A 19,507-nucleotide genomic window follows, 5' to 3' on the forward strand; every position below is an offset into this window, starting at 1 on the left:
CCAGGCACGGGACAAGGAATCGGTGGCTAGAAAAAGGATAACCTCACTGTAGCCAATGCCAAAACGCCTTAAGCTGATAAATAGCACAGGATATTGTTACTGAGAGGGCAAAACCCCTTTAACTAGAGAGCAGGAGGATGCCTTTGCACAACATCAGCTTGGTTCCCTTTACAATATTGCTTCTCTGGGTATCCCTCCAAAGGATCTCAACCTGTCTTGGAAGAGCACTAGCAAGTCAAAGAAATCATTCAAGCTGCTTGTAGAAGCAGCACAGCAGATATAAAGGGCACCAGACTCCAAGCTATATGAGACAGTGACAAACTATCCCCGCTATTCTATCTCTCAGCCCTTTCTCACAGAGGGTTCTGCAGCTAAACAAAGTCAGCACCTCCGATCCAGGAGGGATGGGTCAGATTGTTTATCACTTCCACCATTTAAAAGTGTCTTCCTATAGATGTTACTTGACAGAGAGCTTACTCCCCTTGCTCATTCACTCAGTCAAGAATTATTCTCAGACTAAATTACATTGAAATAGAAGAATGCAACTCAAGAAAGATATCCACCTCCCCAAATTTTCAATTTTCTGACCTTCTAAAAGACATGTTGAAGTCCAGGTACTATAGTCACAGCAGGTAAAGAAATCTACCTGAAGTTTCACAATAACCACCTACCACAACACCAGGATATACAGAAGTTACCACAGTAAGCACAGCTTTAAAACTGTGGGAGCTCAGCATCCCAACCAACAGCAATCTCCAGAGGGAAAAGAGTTGTTTTTTTCTGCAGGCCACCCTTCACAAGTCATCCTGAAGATCCACCTGGATTTTTAATGAGTGGGGTATTTCCTGATTTACTCCATAGCCAAAGCTGCTCGGCTAAATCCTCTAGGATTTAATTCTGCTCTTGCTAATGTCACTTGACAGAGATTTTCTGAGGGTGCTCAAACACTGAAGACTTGAAAGGGGATTTCAGAACAGGGCCGCGTACAACATGCGTCACTAGATATAAAGCCCTTTTGCTAGGCTGCTCACATCAGGTTGAGTAAACTCTCCTTCACAAAACACTTTCAGGTTGCCAGGGGTGCTGCTGACAACACTGCAACATGCACACATACGTAGAGGTTTGCATCGCAACGCTGAGGACAAGGTCTGGGTGGGAGAGGCGGTGGGGGACATCTGTAACTTCTACCTGTTTCAAAAACAGATGTCAAGGCAAAAGCATCAGGTTGAATTTCTGGACCTGTTTTTAGAGCATGCGTTTGTGATACAGCCCCTCAAAGAGCAGGCCCTCTACGCAATTCAGACGTAGTTTTCAAGTTGACCAGGTCCTGCTAAAAACATCCAGTTAAAAAGACAAGATAGGAGAAGCGGACCAGTGATACATCTTTATTCACGAGATCTACTTCTAAATAACCTAAGCTTTTGCTGCCGTAACAACTAGAAATTCAAGCTCTCCAGGCTGCATGCATGTCTCATCTGAGCTCATTAGGCACCACACTATCCGAGATTCCTTGGCCTCATTCAAAATTAACTACCCCGACTCACATGTGGCAGCAGGCCAGGCCTGGCTGGCGTTTTGCTGCTTCCCATCAGCGTGTCCTCTGCCCTCATCACAGCACCCTGCCACCCGCACTGCCTGCACCCTCTTCCTGCACAGGCAACACAGATTTCGCACAACCCATCCAAACCCTATGGCAAGCCACAGCGAGGGCTAGCCAGCTCTTTAGGAGCAAACTCTGCTTCATCCATTCCAGCTCCTGCAAATCCTTTCCTCCAGATGGATCCTATCCCTCCCTGGACATGCCCACACCTCCTCTCTCTCCCCCAGACTGAGGGGGCTGGTACCCCGGAGGGGTAGGAGGCCTCCAGTCCGCCTCTCCTCCGTTGGGGCTCTGTGAGCAAACATCCCCTGCAGCAGCAGCTCTAGACAGACCACATACCCGTGTTGTGAGACTGAGGAAGGACCTCTAGGGCAAAAGCTACTGCTGCAAGGTGGGGGGGGCTGTAGGTTAAGAATAAATTAAAATTATTGCTCACCACCATGTTCTTTTCCCACCAGCCTCGTTAAGGCCACTTCTGCTCCCTGTGACTAGAGTGTTTCAGTCGAGTGCTCCTGCTCTGCTCTAACAAAGGCACCTGAACAGATGGAACAAAACAAGCCACAGCAGAACAAGCTCAAAAGATGAAGTGTGCTGCCAAAAATCGTAACTCAAAGTTTCAGCAAGTAGTCTCTTCTCTCCCTGGGATCCTGGCTGTAGCATGGCAGCTAGTGACTCAGCTATCAGCTGAAAATAAGTTACCTAAAAAATAACGAAATTTTAAAAAAACACTTCTAGAGCTCTTAATAGGAAATACAAACAGGGGAGACATACAGATGGCAGGAAGAGATAACCTGGTGCCTATGCAGGGCTACAAGGATATTTCAGTTGCATTACACTGATGATCATGGACAGCCTCCTCCAATACAGGTAACGACAAGCTGAAGGACAGGCTCTTTCTGGCACAGATCTGCAGCTTGCTCAAAAGCTAGGTCAGTAAAGCAGCTTCTCCAGCCCCACCTGGAAGATTTTCACTTGGAGGCTGAGCCAGGCATTTATTACTTCTATATAACCAAATGCAGCTACGTCCATTTATTTACTCATTTGGGAACAAGCTCTGCTCCAGCCTCTGTACAGGTACATGTCCAAACTAAAGATGCAAAAGAACAAAGAGCAAAATCCAGAAGAGCACTTCGGCTCCTAAAGTGCTGCGCAGGCAGAACTGAGGCACTGGTTATCCCCAAACTCCCGAAGGCACCCCGGGTGCTGAGGACACTTCAGATTTCTGGCACTATTTTCCCAGAGGCTGCCGCACATGTTCATACCCAGTTCGGCCACAAGTCCCTCTGCAAGCAGCACCGCTGTTTGGGATTCAGAAGAAGAGAGACCACGGTCATTGCTGAATTGTGCACTGGGCAAGTGTTGCCCTTATCCTTTGTATCCTGCACTTACACCGCTTGCACGGGATGTAGGAGCGGTCAAGGTCCTTCTGAAGTAATTTTGTGGTTTCCAGGATGTGTTTGACAGCAGACTGTTATTAGGTGAAAGAAAACAAGTTACCGTGGAGCTGAACCACAGCCAGCTGGGTCGGCTCTTTTCCCAGCTTTCTAGAGCCCCCAGCTCTTGGGCTGTGGGTTTTGGAGCAGCCCTGCTCCAGTGAGAGAGTGGAGGAGGAAAGGCATTCATTAAACTTAGAAAGCTACAACTGAAGAACATCGGGCTGCAAAGACAAGTGACCACCTCGGGAAGAGCCCGATCTGGCTGGCCACATGGCTCATACACGTGCATTGTTATAACTCTGTAAGCTCAAGGTGCAACTGGGAACAACTTCTGGTCTCACAGGTCCTAAAACAGAGTCCTGAACCACGACAACTTAACTCCTGAGCCCATCTCAGGGCTTTACTCAACATCTGCCTGACACAAGGAAAAACTGGGGATGCCTTATGAAGAACAGGTATAGAATAAAGTAATTCAAGACAGCAGCATCGAGTGAACTTCAGTCTAGCATTTCTGAACTACATAGAAGAATCTCACAGGATCTTTCATACTGTTTGCTAAGACTTCAATGAAACCAGAAATGAAGTAGTTCCCCTGAACCGTAACGCTACAAGGCTGGATCAGCCGAACACACACTGCCACTGACTTGCGAAGGAGCGGGGGGACAGCACAATCTGCTCCTGCGTTTGGAGAGAAACAGAAACCACAGCCAGGCAGGCAAACATCACACGTTCACTCTGAAAAGCATCTCCAGGAGGACAACCCTCCCTCTCGCTCAGGTTTCCCCTCCCAACTCAGCTGGTAGCTGCTGGCTCTCTGTTTTGTGACAGTGGCGTGCGCTGTGGGGTGGGAGGAAGAGAGACAGAAGTGTGCAGTAATGCTGGCCAACAGCTACGTAACAGCTCTCAATGGGGAATATAAGATACACAGGGCTGACATGGGAAGTTCCATGGCTTAAACTCTGCATTTCCTGGCTCCCAACCCAGTAATCTTCTTCCAGGCCAGATGGCTCAAGCCTATAGATCTGTACCCACCAAGCAGCGGGGCTCCTCCAGCCGCACCGGTGAGGCCAGGGAGATTTTAATGGGCGAGTTAGTTTTACAAAGCACAGCACAATGGAAGTTAGAAGGCTTAGAGCAGTCAGGTGCCGATGGCTTTCCATGGGAAGAGAAAAAGGCAGGTCTGATGAAGCAGAACCATCCCGCAGATCCTGCAATGCCATTTAAGGATGAACCTGAAGTTTTGTATGGGGCAATACTTCTTGGCTTCCCCTTCACCAAAATGAGTGCATCGGTTTTGCCAGAATTTAAAGGCCAGCCATAAGGCAAAGGACGTTCAGAGACCATTATCTTGGCAAGTAAAAGCAACCAAAAGCAGGAGCTCTAATAGAAAACATTAAGTAACAGGCAGCACTTGCCACTTCTGCCTGTAATATATTCCTTTTCCCTTTAGATAAGCAGCTGCCATTCAGGCACATCTTATCCTTCCCTCCCACAGGCCTTGGATTAAATAATTTTTCACCCCACATCACCCTTACAGATTACGTTGTTTTTCACCCCACCTCATGGGAAAACTTGCATTTAAATTTCATTTCTTCAGATACTGTAAAAACCCATCTTGTTCCTCTAGGTTACGGTTTGCTCTTCATGCTGGTCACTTCCAGCCTTCTTGCGCTCCTAGTTTTCAGTTTAGAAAAAAGATTCCAACTAAAACCAATCTTTGTGTTTTAAAACCTGCGAGTTAGGGAAGCCATAGCATCTCTCTGAGATCAGTTATAAACCTTAAATCTCAATACCTCGTGGAAGCTCATGCATTGCCATCCTACCAATACAAAACCCGAGCTTGCAGGTATTAAATGAAGCTCCTCCCAAATTATCACATTCTTCGCAGCTGACTAAGTCCTGACAAGAAGTCCACTACCAGCTTTTCATCTCAGGAGGGTCTTCAATTTAATACCGGCCTATATTGGCCAGCTCTGCATCTGCTATACGATGGGCAACCCGGTTTATTATACCAAAAGTGAAACAGATAAGGCAATTGCTGTCTTTAACTGAAATATAACTGTCTTGTCTGACAAAGTACACAGTCTTTTTGCTTCGTTTTAAAGACAAACCCACGTTTATCAGGACTTTGAGGCTCTCTGCAAGGGAGCTGCAGCGAAGATTGCCATTATACGCAGGAAATGCATGGGGCCGGTCCACAAAGAAGCCGCAGAAGCAATTAGCAGTTTCAGGATGTTCGTTCCTTCATTTTCTCATTTTCTTTAATAAGCATTTTCTGGCATTACCAGTCTAGAAGCCTCTTTCTCAAAAGAGCGTCCTAGATAGTTAATCCACCAGTGACTCCTACTTAATACCAAAATGAAAACAAACATCCAACCCTCTGAGACTAAGGTGTAGAAAGACTATGTCATCATTCCTCTTCCATCAAAATTAATTTAAGCCTGAAGAGATGCCGGTTTGAGAGGAAGTATCCTGGAATTAAAAAAAGCAGTATGCATATCAAAAGCTACAAAATGCAGCACAATATGCACCCTCTAGAAAAACTTAATTATCTCGTAACATAAGTTAACATTAGAGGAAAAAAAAGTAGTAAATTAAGCAATAGTTAGTCTTCCAGATTTCAGTTCTGATCACTGAACAAACAGTCCTTACCAACACAAAAATTATCCCATAACATGTGCTATTTAAACCCACAAATAATCACCACCTGTTAGGCCAAACTGAAAAACTTTGCCTTATTTCTGGATTCCACCTAGGCAAGTGTTTGCCCTGTAACTGAAGAGCACGTCATTTAACGTTGACAAGTACAGCTTCAAGACAGTATAATTTTCTGCTGTCTTTGTTCCAGCTTTGAAGTTAGGGACTATTTTACATCTCTATAGTTTGCATTTCTGCCAGCAAATTCTATGTCGCTTTGTACGCTGCCCCCGTCAACATGCATCCAGACAGATGGCGAGAGCAGCCCCGAATACATACAGAGAGGAAAACTGTCATTTTAAAGACAACACCCATTTAGAAGTGACATTTAAAGAGAAGACAAGCGCTTTCAGGTATTACATCTGCCCTCTCAGCAGCGCGTAGGACTTCTGATCACATTACACCTTCCTCTTGGCGTGGGGATGCACACGCTGCAGAACCGGCTGCACAGACAGAAACTGTGAAATCAAGAAATTGAAGAGAGAACCAAGTTTCACATCAGCATCTAAATGGAGTGACTGCATGAAGTGCCATCAGGCACACATTCAGGGAAGGAGCACTCAGCCAGATGATGATTTTAGCCAGCTGCCTCCCTTTGAAAAATGCAGTAATGGACAATTTTGCCTTGAAAAATCCACAAAATTTGGTCCATCACATGCGCAGAGAGACTATAGAAAGAAAACTACTGCAGCATCTTTGTCATCAGCTGCTGTATCCTGCCCACACTAGAGGCTTTGGTAATATTTTGCTTGCGCTACTGCCCAGGTCACGGAAAGCACCAAACACGACAAGCAAGCATTAAGACAAGGGCAAATTTTCCCCGTCTTTTTAGAGCAGTTAGCAAAGTACCATCACTTATGCCTTGCGTTAGTATCTTCTCTCTCCGCACTAACTAGCATGGTAAACGCCATCAGCGTCACAAAGCCAGCATGAACTTCAGTTCCCAACTCTACGCTTAGAAGAGAGCCAGGCATCCTGCAGGAAGAAACCAGGCCGCCTGACCTGTGGCAATGGGAGATTCCAGCTAATCACCTTCATTTTACTTTGTAAAATGGAAACTTGTGTTTCTAGGCCTTATGCCAAGCCTGAAGGTTTTTCTTCAATCCCTCAGATCTTCAGGACCTTGAGTAAAATCAATGGACATCAGAGACGACACTTAGCCAAAGTTGGGCTGTCAGCTTCTGGGTGGCCAGAAGCTGACCCACTTCGGACAAAGTGGTAACAAAACCGAGCAGGCTCCAAGAGCAGAAAACCAGCCGTGTCTCATCTCAGCTGTTCTAACCCCCAAGATCTTATCGACTGTGTTGACACAGCAAGCGAGCGGTACACACTGCTGTCAGTGTTTCCATCACTGATGTGCACGTTGATAAGATTGGCCGTTTTAAGGTACAGCGGCCTGCGGTGAGCCTTGCGGTGCTTTGGAGATGCGTCTCGAGCTTTGGAAAAGATTTCACAAAATCTCTCAAAACTTGCCAGTTACATAAAATTATTTCGCAAGTGCTCCAAACTCTTTGTGAGCTGTATTGATGCGCCAACCAAAATTGCTCCCAACACTCAAGTTGCTCAAATTGGTGCCAAGTGGCCTTAATTACCTGAGCTCGTACAGCCCTGGATGAAAAATGAAAATCCATACGCAGCCCTTCTGAACCAAACTCTCATCACTGGAGGGCTGAAAGGACTAGCATTAGAAAGGTGTTTATACAGGTATTCACACAGCAACGGAAGCAGTGCTGTAACTGCACTGCTGCCCAATTTCAACTGGAGAAAAATGAAGTAAATATCCAAGAGCTCAGGAGGATGCTGTTAACTTGCCCTTTAAAGAGAATCAGTTCCACCCACAAATCAGGAATTCCACCCTAAAAAAATAATTGGGAACACCTTGAAGCCATTCATTTCATGCACAGAAACAACACTATTCTGCTCTACTATTGGAGAGAATTTTTTTTTTTTTTTTGGTAGGCAATAAGCTAGTAGAAAAGCCTGCAAAGATCACAAAATGCTCCAAAGCAAAGGTTGTCCCACCTCCCTGTCGCCCTGCAGCGCACGTGGCCAGGACTCTCTCCCATCCCGCAGGAAGGGGAGGAGGGAGAGCAGATTAAGATGACCTACATTACTCCTGCGTTAAATACAAGGTAGCATTGCTTTTATTCTACTTACCTCATTCCTCCCTATCCTTCCTGCCCCACGTGGGGTTGAGCAAGCCACCCCCTGCTCAGGTGGCACCCACGCAGGTGGAGCGCATCCAGCCCTAACCAGAGAGGCAGAAAGTAAGTTTGTGCATCAAGCTTGAACTCACAAGGGACTGACTTTGCAAACGATGCTCTTTTAATGGAGATTAAGTGCGTTTTTCCTGTCAGTCCTCAACTCCATCAGGTTGTGCTTCACTGGTCTCAGTGGCTGTCTCAGCCACTGGAGATCTGGACCTTAACTTACTTGGGGTGACAGAAGATGAAGCAGCAACTGAGAATGGCAAACTCCAAGGGGAAGAAAAGTATAACCGGCAATTTAAACAACATCTTGCCAGGCAGCAAATGAGAGGGCAAAATAATCCTGACTAATTCTACTCTTGCAGAATCATAACATGGTCACCAGCATGGTCTGACACACTGAAGACACCCATTTTGAAGGGGAGCATCCCAATGTGTCCAGAGTTTCAGTTACATTAAGGACAGGCTTCCAACACCAGCCCTGCCAAACGACTGTGTGAACTCAGCTATCCGGTCTCAAAAGCAGCAGATCTCTTTGCCTCCTACGGAAAAAACATGAAACAGCTGGGGAATTACTCTGAATTACTAAATTCACTGAAAGAGTAGGGACCTGACTGGCTCACAGCCCAGCACTCCCCTTCCTCTGCTGATGAGCTGCCTTTCCTCTGCAAGCCCAGTGCTGGTTGAGGTTGAAGCACTCCCAGATCTTCTGGAGAAGAAATTAGGAGGTGTCTACCATGGTACAGGAACATAGAGAATTTGAATTTGAAGAGTCAGTAGTTTGACAGAGCTTCATCAGAGAAACCGTTGCCAAGTTTAAATGAAGAGTTATTAACTGCTCTGGCTACATGGACCCTCAAAGCACAGAGAACCAATTTTGCAGGAGCCACCAAGCCCCACACGAGAGCATCGCTCAGCAACAGCTACCGCAGGCACCAGTGGGACCACTGCAAATCCAGAACGCAGAAGCAGTAAAGTCTTAACAGTGGCAGCCAGAGCACAAGGCAGAAGCTGAATTACACATCATTCCCCCGCACGGCTAGGAGAGATTTAATGTTATGCAGTAAAGTGAAAAACAGCGTTTGAGCTACTTGGAGTTTGACCGGTACCAAGCTCCCCACCAGCCCACGTCACTGAAAGTACTGTCCCAACAGCGCGCTGCTACGTTTTAATGACTGCAAACAAGGCAAAGCTGCCCTTGTCTTATAATCTGTTAATTCCTCCGGGTTCAGGAGATTGAGCTATTTCACACAGAACAAAGACATGAGCTTGTTGCGTGTGGTGTTCCCAGGCTCAGCTAATCTCCAGGCCCTTTCAGAAGCGGCAGCGTTCTGCCGAGGTTGGTCTTGTGACAAACACCGGGCCGTGACCCGGTTTCCTTTGCCGGATCAACGAGCGCCTTGTGCAGCAGGAGCAGCTACAGGTGTGCTACCGGAACGTGGGCCCTTCCTTTCCAAACCCTACTCACGCAACAGGCAGGTCTGCAACGGCATAGACACCAGAGAAGCAAACAGCTGGTTTCCAACTTCTCTTTTCACCCAGGAAGTCTTTCCCACCCTCTCCAATGGCAATTTCTGCAAAGAGAACATGCAGATTCCGCTAATTACAGAGAAGATGAGGACCGTGCCCCCTCGATGAGTCTGCAAAGCGTTTTACACTCCTCGCACTGAATGCAAACCGTACAGGCAGTGATTGGACATTGTCAGGTTCGTTTTCTGCAACTCCAGATCTAATGGCTGCAAACCCGTGCAATTACCCAGAGGGACAGCTCTTCAAACAGTCATTTGCCAGAGATGCAACTGTACAGAATATGCAATCTCCACACTATAAAATAATGCTGCTATTCTTCAAATATCAATTATTCCAGCCAGTTTCTGTGTTACAATAAATATTTAAGAGAACCCTTCACATTACACACTGACTCTCTAGTTGTACACATCTGTATTTTTTTAAACAGAGTTAGGGAAGAGTGCTGGGTTTGCTGTATTCAAAGAAAGCTGGAAGAGAAGCAAAGGGGCTAACTCATACGGCGAAAGACTCGCAGCCTCTCCCCAGAGCTGCGAGACAACGAAACAAGTCGCAGTTAGCAGTGACCAGCGGCATCGGACGGGCCGTGAACACTGGGGCAGTCGAACACGTTGAAGCCTCCAGATTTCCTCACCGCCGCAGCACATACTGTGACTCAGCCTGGGTTATTCACCGCAAGCCAGTGCAAAAACCCACACGTAAGCTGGGGAAGCCACAAGAACACATGATGGAAGAAGACTACACTTAATTAGGGGTTGACAGCATTTTCTGCTTAAATATGTGGGTGAGAAGAGACAAAGTGACAGAAAAGCTGCTCCGATCACTTTTAGCTTTTTAATTACAGAAAATGTTTCCCAGAAAGTCCTGAGGTTAACTCAGCTACTGGCAACACTGAAAAACTCAAACAAACAAGTGCCAGGCTGCTTAGGAACAGACTATTTGTAAGACCTACCTAAAGAAGGAAAAACCCCAACATTACTTTATTATCATTGGCTCTTGTAGGGCTGCTTGGAGAGGCCAGGCTCCCCTTCCAGGGACTCAGTCCGCTAGTTATCCAGAGAGGAGGTGGCGAGCCTGGGAAAGCCAGCAGATGCTTTTCCTTTTGGCACGCAGCTCCCCAGGCGGGTAGGTGAGCAACGCTGGGCTGCTCTGCTGAGAAGGTCAGTGCTGGTAAGGATCAAGACAAAACTCACTTCACACAGGCCACCAGTTTGGGTTTTTTTACACGACCCTCTTCTTCCTTGCACTTTTGTCTTCATTTCAGCATTAAACGGCCTTTTGTTTCCAGTCCCTCGCAGTGCCTTGATTTACCTTTCCGCTGTGCTCCTGTTGTTTCATTGCCGTGAGCGCATTCACGCAGCGGAATGGACGGGCAGCCCCGCGTGGGCAGGGGCTCAGCACGGCACGCGTTTTCATTACGGCATCCTTCCCGTTAGAGGAAAAGACAAGTGGCTGCACTTGCTTGTTGGACGAACACGGAGCGGTGCACCAACAGTAGGCAGCAAACGCAGAGAGGGTGCTTGTGCCAGGAATTCTGCTTTGCCAAAGACTTAGAGAAAATGACAATATTTTGCTCCTTTGAGTTTCTGCACTAGCCACAGATGGATTTAGAAATGGCGAAATACCACACAGAGGTATTGCCCCAATATTAGCTACTTACTGGGAAACCACACCAAACAACTAGGGCTTTGCACCTGCATAATGCGTTAAAAATAGCTTCTGCCCGGCCCCACGGACACTATCACAGACGTCCAGTCCAACGTGACTCAGAAATTCTGTTCTTGGGCACATCAACAAGGCGACACAGCTTGCAGGCCTAGAAGGCAACAGCTTGGGAGATAGCTGAAGGAAAGTGACACTGTCAACTCGGTTATTAAACAAATTAAATTTAAAGGGGACTATGAGAAATTTTAGTTCGAGACCTGGAAAGACTTAACAGGAAACAAAAAACCCCACCTAGGCTGCCTTCTACTGTTCTGCTGCTATTTATGAGTTCACACATACACAGTCACCCCTCTCCCTGCCCACGCATCTTCGAGAAAAGGAGGTGCCGAGGCCTCTGCTTTAAACCTTCCAGGGTCTAGAGAGCATGCCTCAACCGGCAGCCTGCTCCGATACTCGCTGCTCCTGCCAGCTCCCCCAGCACCGCAGGCTCTGGGGGAGATCAGGGAGAGTGCACCCATGGGATCAGACCATCCGGGGAGGGCAGGACCCGCTTTGGCTCCTGCTCTCCTGCAGCCAGACTGCGAGAGGGAGCATCTCTCGCGAGTGACATGACCAGCAGCTCTGTCCCCGCGCTGCTGGTGGGAGCGGAGCGTGCGAACCAGCCTGCTGAAGGTCACTCCCGCCTAAACACAGCCAAACCCTCCTTGCACTGGGAGTTAGCAAACATTTACCCCTCCAACTCTGCTTCTGACATTCCCCAGTGCAGCGCAAAAGGTGTGATGTTTTCTGACTTGCAAGCTGCAAGTTAATTATACCCACGTAACGCCTGCACTTCCCATACACACAGATGGGAAATGATCTCGTGCCGGTAAGGTCCCAGAGAGCACACGGGTACCGCATCCATGTCGGGAACGAGGCACCTGCTAGGCCTCTATAGATTAATCCTGGTCTACGGGAATATGCTTGGCAGCCCAAAAAGATGGACAGGAATAATCAAATGTGACAAAGATGTAAGCTGCATGTGATCAGAAGGGCTCTCCGAGCATTCGTCAGGGTATCGCACAGCCGTGGCAGACCTATTTCTGGACTCGACTGGCTGTGATTGAAAGATGTGTTCATGAAGAAAGTGAGCACTGGAATTCCTGCTGCTGCTTTTCAAGCTGCAACCACCTTATATGGGAAAATCATATTGAATAAGATTGTGCATCTGGCAAGAGCCCATAATGGTCATGTCAGTGAATCACTTCAATAATCGTTCCCAAATTATGCACTGCTCATACTAAATCCACTCAGGTCACTCCCTGAGGAGCCCTTCTGGAGAGGCCCAGCGAGCTTCCCAAGTGGGACACGGCAGCAGCAGCTTTGCCAGCCGCAGATCCAGCAGTGCTGTAACGGGCTGTTATATACAGGTCAATGCCAAATGCTAGTTACTGAAAATTAGATTAATCATTCTTCATCCTGGGTTCTCGGGGATTCGTTCTCCAGCCTGTCCTGGCACCAATACAGACGGGCTCAGCATCCTTCGGGGCAGCACCCAGATCTCCCTGCCATACAAATACTGCCCTTCGCAGCTCGCAGGCCCCATAATCCCAGCTTCCCTATTTGTTTCCAGCCGACTCATATCTTAAAGGACAATTAACTTGCCAAAGCAGCCTGAATTCTATTTTCATTGCCTTCCTCCTTCCCTGCAGCTGAGCTGTGACTTATTGACTGTGAAGTAACTGCAGGGTCTTTAAAAGTTCAAGGCGCAGGGTGTTTTTCTGTCTGTTTTTGCCTAGCTGACTCCCTCCATAATCATCTTCGCTAGCACCATTTCACAGGAAAGAGGCATGTGACATCCAGCTAAGCTGTGAACCATAATCATGCTGGGGATGATGTTTACATTTGATTTTTCCTCAAGCTGATAAGCTCTCTCCAATTTCCCTCTCCATCATGTTGGTATGGATTGAACTGCTTGTGCCCCACAGGGTGGAATTCTTCTCTTATCTCTAATCTGCTCACTGAAAAAATTGCTTCCAGCAACCCTTCAGAAGTCACGTCAAAGTTATCACTGCAAAGAGGGAAGAGCTGCAATACCGTTCCTCATCTGTCGCAATCAATGCTCTCCCCATGCTTTTTGCAGATGGCCTTACAGGTGCTGCCAGCATCCAGCACACTCGGCACCACTGGCTGGGGCCGGGATCTCCACTTTGCTATCTCCAGCTCTGGGTACAGCGAGACAACTGTTGAACAAGAGCATAAATACTTGTTAAATCATTTCAGCTCCCTAAAGCTGAATTCAGCCCTGAAGAACACGTCGGAGGCTTCTGCCCAGGCTCTAAGCCATAAATGATGGGGAGTCTGCAACCCATGTAACAGGAGACGTGAGAAATGGAAATAAATTGGATGTCAACTTTACTTCCCCATCAGGCTGAGAATTTCCACCTTTGCAAGGAGATGGTGGAGACCAGCTTCACTATCAGTTTTGTACTAACAGCTCTCCAATAACTTGAGCCCCCTTGGATAAAAGGAGGTTTCCAGACCCTCTGTCTCCAGGCTGCACCCAGGTAGAGGGATGGTGACGTGCCCTCTCCTCACCCAACCGTTTCTGGGGTCGGGGCACCGCAGCCTGAACGATCCCAGTGCTCGCCTGTCACCCCGCACGCACACAGTGCCTCCGCACACTGCCTCCGCTCCTGCCGACAGCTCTGCTATCTGCACCAAAACCGGCGAACAGTCCCTTACGCTCCCTGCAGCCTCTTCCCAGGGCAAGAGGGTACGGATTCGGGGAGGAGCACAGCAGCCATTTACACCCATCAGATTTTGAAACTCCCTTTTCAACCACAGTGGTCACAAAACTGCTAAAAACCTCAAAGCTGCGTTCTCAGAAAGGGACGAATTAAGCCTGTGTGTTCATGCATGAGCCTAGTTGCTGGCACTAAATGAGGTTTTCTCCCTCAAAGTGTATTATGAGACTTCCAAAAGCTCCCTTCAGAACACTCTCCATGCCTTAACTCAACCTACTGTCAAGGTTTCCCTAACTTTCAGCCCCTCTCCTCCATCCATTTTTACTCCTGTACCAGACTAACCAGCTCCCCCCTCAATATTTACTGAGCGCCTGGGGAAGGTCTTTGCTGACCCGACCTACGGTCTGGATTAACCCTGCCAAGTTCGTTTAGTAAGAGCGCAGCACACAGCCATCCTCGCTCTCCGGCAAAGAGCTAGGGAGCAGATTTCAGCTACGCTGGTAATCCTTCATAAACGGCACAAGCATTAAGGTGAGCGGCACGAAGCACCTGTATTGGTGGGTCACGAGCACTTCACCACCTCCACCGCTGCTCCAAATAGCAGCGAAGGCATCAGCGCTGCACACACTAAATTTGGTTTGTCATCATCAGCTTCAAAACAGTCAACAAAACAGGACAACATTCAGCACAAACCCCCTCTGCTCCCGGGCACATCGCTCTGGCATATAGTATTCCCATCTGCTGCAACAAGGACCATGGAGCACATTGACGTGCTCCGTCAGCCGGCAGTCCTGACCCGAGACCTGCAGCACAGCCCACCCTGCGTGCGGGTGTAGCCATGCCTTCGCGCATGGCCCACCAAGGGCCACCTCCAGTCCCCCCAGGTTTTGTTCTCTTCCAGAAAATACTCGTTAGCTGTCGTGCACGCTGTCCCCAGCCCTCCTGGGAGCTCCAGTTGCAAGTGCGGCTGAGGCCAAGTGATACAATTTGGACGCTACCCAAGTGAGGAGTAAGCAACTTGACTCGGAAAAAATCAAAGCATCGGTGAGATTACTGGCTCCCTTTCATCTTTTTTACTATCAGCGTAAGGTAAGACAACCTACAGGTTTGTAAATTCAGATTTACATGCAAAGGGAAGAAAAACACACGCTCCCTGCTTAAACCCCTCCTGAGCAACAGTCTCCGCAGACTTGCCCTGAGCAACAACCCTCTACCCTCCCCAAAAACCAGGAAGATGACAGAGAAATCAGAAGGATAAACAATATTTTAATTGTTCATCGGCAAGAGGTTCTCTCTTTCTCTCCCTCAGCATCGCAAGCTGGAAGTCCACCAGCCACACCACACCATGCTGGGAGAACGCTCCAGAAGAAGAGGTCCGAGCGGTGGGTGGGGAGCGCCGCGAGCAGCATGGGGAAAGGCAAGCTGCACGCAGCCAGCCCCTCCATTTTCCTTGCAGCACCGAGGAACTGAAGCAGGAAGGCCAGGGACAGCTTGCCACTTGCCTAAATCTCAGCACCTTACCAAAAATTACACGTTACATCCAGCCCCCCCAACGCGGCAGATGACATCTCTGAAATAATCACAGCTTCCACTGTAATTTGTTGGTTTTTAGAAGATCTAATGATCCTCATTTAAAGGCCTGAAGACAAGGAGATTGCTGTCATAACACAACCAAAACCCGTCTACCTCGTAGCAGGCTCTGAATGAACTTCAGGCTCAGACAAGTGCTCGGGAGCTTCGCGTCAGGCCCACAAAGGAACGTGTCAACCCAACAACGGAGCAGGGCTGTACGATCACACGCAAAACAAAAGCTAGCAATTTTGAGGTTGTTAACGAACTCTAAATTATTCGGCAGCAAAGGCGGAGGCAGGCGCACTTGCACAGCCCCACATATATCCGATCCTGTGAACCGAGGAACCCCAAATCTTCTGTTAACGCTGCCAGCGGTGTTGTCAGGCTTGGGCTCGCTCCCTGCCTCTCGCAAATGGCCTTCCCGGTCTCGCCGCTGCCGAGACGGATCCTGGCGCGGCAGCAACGTTGCCCTCCCGCTGCCAGGGGGCTGCCGGGGACCCTGCGGGAGGGAGCACCGGGCCGCAGCAACTCCCCAGAGCAAGGCAGGGCCCTCCACCCCCCCGAGCAAACCCCCCCGCCAGACCCTCCCGCCCCACCGAGGGAAGGGGAACGCCCGAGGCCCATCCCCGCAGAGAGGGGGAGAGCGTGGCCCGGGGACCCGCTCGCCAGCCGGGCAACCGGGTGGCTGCTCCGGCGCTGGGGTCACCCGCCCCCGAGGGTGCCGCAGCGCCCGCCACAGCCCCCCGGAACCGGGGCTGGGGGCCGGAGGGTGGCGGGGAGGAGCCCCGGAGCCGGGCAGGCCGGCCTGTGCCCTGCACGTTGCTCCGGGGGTCGCAGCTGCGCCCCCCCCCCAGCAAGCACCGGCCCGGGACACGCCGGTGCGGGCGGGGGACAGGGGCCAAGGGGCAGCCCCAGGCCGGCCTCCCCCCCGGTACCCGGGGAGCCCCGGCGGGGCGGAACCATTCTGGGTCCCCCGGGGGAGGGGGGGGAGCGGCAGTTGGACCGGACCAGGCGGTGCCCCGGGAGTGGCACACTCCGGGAGAGGGGGGGGCTGGACTGAACCACTCCGAGCCCCCCCCCCCCCCCCCCCCCCCCCCCGCGGGGGATACAAGGCAGAATGCGGGGGGCCCGGCCGGCAGGTACCACTCAGGACCCCACCCCCCCCCCGGGGTGCAGCTGGGCTAAACCACTCTGGGCCCGAGGGGGGACGGGACACAGGGACACACACTCCGGGGGGGCCCGGCCGGGAGCGGCCCCTCGCGGGGACGGCGACACGCGGGGGAACACGCCGGCGAGCCCGGCCGAGGGTGCCGGCCGCCCGGTGCTCGCAGCGCGTTACCTCCTGCCGCGTCCAGTCCCCCCACGCCGGCCTCCGGGGTGATGGCACCGGCACCCGCCACGGCCGAGCCTTCCGCCTCCTCGGGCACGTCCAGCTCCATGGCCGCCGCGAAGGCCGCGGGCAGGGCAGGCCCGGGGCAGGACAGGCCCAGGCCCGCGCCCGCCGCCGCCGCCGCCGCGTTCCTCCCGGCTCCGGCCGCCGCCGCTGAGGAGACTGGGAACGGCGGGGACCATAGAGCGCGGGAGGCGCCGCGGCTAGACACGCCCCAGCACCGCAGGGCGGAAGGGGGCCGCGGCCAGCACCGGAAGTAGAGCGGTCCCCTTCCGCCGGAATTAATCGCGACGTGGGGGCTGGCTGTCGCGATAGTCCGCGGGCTGTGGGACCGGGACCGCTCCCGGCTGAAAGGCGCGGGGAGAGAGAGACGGGGCCTCGCGCACCATAGAGCGGCGAAGAGAAAGGCCACCCCCGTCCTCTCTAGCGGGCGGGAGGCACCATAGAGCCGCGGCGCTCCCGCCGCGGGGGCGGGGTGTGTGGTGTGTGTGTGTGTCTGCCGGTCGCCATGGCAGCGGGGGCCGGCCCGGCCCGGCCCGGTGCCGGCGGGTGTGCGGGTCCGGCCTGCCCCGGTACCGCGGGACCCCGAGACCCCGGGCCCCGATCACCCCCGGCGCGGCCCCGTGCCGGGCCCCGGTGCGGCGGAGGCCCCGGTGCCCCCCGCTCTGGCCCCCGCGGGACCGGAGCCCTCCCGGTGCCGGGCGCCGCCTCCCCGCCCTCCCCCTCGGCGGGTCCCCCCGGGAGCCGCGAAAGCCGCCGGGTCGGGCCTGCCCGGGCACCGGGCACGCTCCGTCCGAGAGGCCCCGGGGCCGGGCCACCCCGACCCGGCTCAGCGCCGCCGCCCCCCCCGCGGGCCGGGGCCCGGCTCCTCCCGGCCCCGCGGCCATCCCGGGCCGTGGCACCATCTAGTGGCAGCGCGCCGCCCGGCCCGGGGCCCGGGGAGGCCTCGGGGTGCGGGTCAGCCTCGGCCGGCCCCGCCGGTTCTCCCGGGCTGCTCCCTTCACACCAGCCTGCCCCGGTCCCCGGCCCCGGGGGACAAACGTGTCACGGGCAGGGCCAGCCCCAGCCGGGGAACCAGCTCGGCATTAACGCCCGGCCCTCGGCGCAGCCGGGGAAGGTGCCGGTGGCCCTAATGAGGCTGCTCGGCGGCGGCACCGTCCCCGGGCCCGAGGTGCTCCCGGCCGTGTCCCGGTGCTCCGGTGCTCCCGGCCGTGTCCCTGTGCGGGAGTGCAGCCGGTGGCCCCAGAGCAGCTGGGGAGGCTGCGGCCGGGCCTGGGGAGCGGCGGCCGCCTGGACGGGAGCTGCTCCGTCCTGCCCTCGGGGCTGGCGGGCGGCTTCGGCGAGAAGGAGCCACTTGATGCCGATCTGACGAGCGGTGGGGAAAGCGGCGGCTCCATGGCTCCGGCTCGGGGGTGGCGGCTGGTGGCCGGGGGGTTCAGGAGGAACTGGTCCCCCCGTGACGCCCCGCCGCAGGGCTGTGACCTCCTCCTGCGGCATCAGTACCGACCCCGGCTGGAAGCAGCAGCCTGGATGGAGAGCCAAGGCGTGGAGCTGATTTCTGTCACCGCAGGAAAGCGACCCCGCGGAAGGAGGAATGACGTGGGGCTGGTCCCCAGGTGGGGGGCAGAGGAAAGGGAAAGGGGAGGAGAGGGGACAGCAGCCATCAGCAGGGTCACCTTCCCCCCCCCCCGCCCCAGGACTGGGAGCCCCAGGCTGGCCACCATCCCTGTCCCCTCCTGGGGCACAGGGTGAGGCCATTTGGCCCCCTGGGGACTCCCGAGCAGGGCTGCTGGGAGAGTTTGGGGGTCCGGGGCAGTGCGGGTTGGCGCAGAGCCCCACCACCTTGGAGAGGGCCAGCCTGGGGGGGGGGAAGGACACCCCCCCCCCATCCCCGTCCCCCGTCCCCAGCCACCACCAGCATCCTGTGAGCCTGTCCCTGCCCAGAGCTGGGGGGGGGGGGGGGCGAGTGGACGTGGCTGAGCCACCAGCACTGTGGAGGACAACAGGGAGAGCCCCCCCATGACTCCTGCTGTGCCCGGGAAGCTCCTGCGGGACCCCCTTCCTCATCCTTCCCTCCTGCAGGCAGCGTCTGGCCCACAAAGGGTTACGCAAGGCACCCTGGAGTGACACCACTGCCACCAGCCTGGGAGCTCAGCTCCTTCCTGGTCGGATCCGAGGCTCGGTGAGTGCCTAGCCCTGTCCCCCAGGATCTGCTGGCCCTGCTTCCCGGTTGGGGACGGGGACCCAGCCGTGCTTTCACCTGGGGAACCGGCCATGCTTTGTCCCTTTCTGGGTGGCTCCAGGACCGGGTGACCCCCTTGGAGTCCTGCCCCGATGGCAGGGAGATACCGTGGGGGGGATCGTGGGACCCCGCCGTCACAGCTCCGTGCCCCGAGGGCTGGAGGACGTGCCTCCATCTTACTGATTTACACCCTGGCTGGGTCAGACCTTCCCAGAGACCCTTTTCCCAGAGCGGGGGGTCAGGATCAGCCCATCACGATGTGGGTGGGGTTGGGTTAGAGGAGCTTCTTGGGGGGATCTGGGACCTGCATGGCCAGGACCAGATAAGGGACGAGCGGTTTTGCAGCACTGCCTGAGACCAGGGACCCCGCTGATCCCGGGAAAGCTTTGGGGTCCCAGATTGAGGACCCCCGTCGGCAGGGGGGTTGGAAAACAGGTTATGGGTG

The 19,507-nt window shown here is 53.1% G+C and overlaps 1 protein-coding gene across 1 annotated transcript in view; it reads right to left on the reverse strand.

The window, feature by feature from the left end:
• PIP5K1C (phosphatidylinositol-4-phosphate 5-kinase type 1 gamma) overlaps positions 1-16,915 on the reverse strand; it is a 49,244-nt gene extending 32,329 nt beyond the window's left edge. Inside the window, exon 1 of the mRNA XM_050910410.1 lies at positions 16,770-16,915. Within this exon, the coding sequence (XP_050766367.1) occupies positions 16,770-16,869 (100 nt within the window). The 5' untranslated portion in view covers positions 16,870-16,915. The remainder of the gene's footprint in view (positions 1-16,769) is intronic.
• Positions 16,916-19,507: the final 2,592 nt, after the last annotated feature.

This window comes from Gymnogyps californianus, chromosome 24 (assembly GCF_018139145.2).
Source record: "Gymnogyps californianus isolate 813 chromosome 24, ASM1813914v2, whole genome shotgun sequence".
NCBI lineage: Eukaryota > Metazoa > Chordata > Aves > Accipitriformes > Cathartidae > Gymnogyps > Gymnogyps californianus.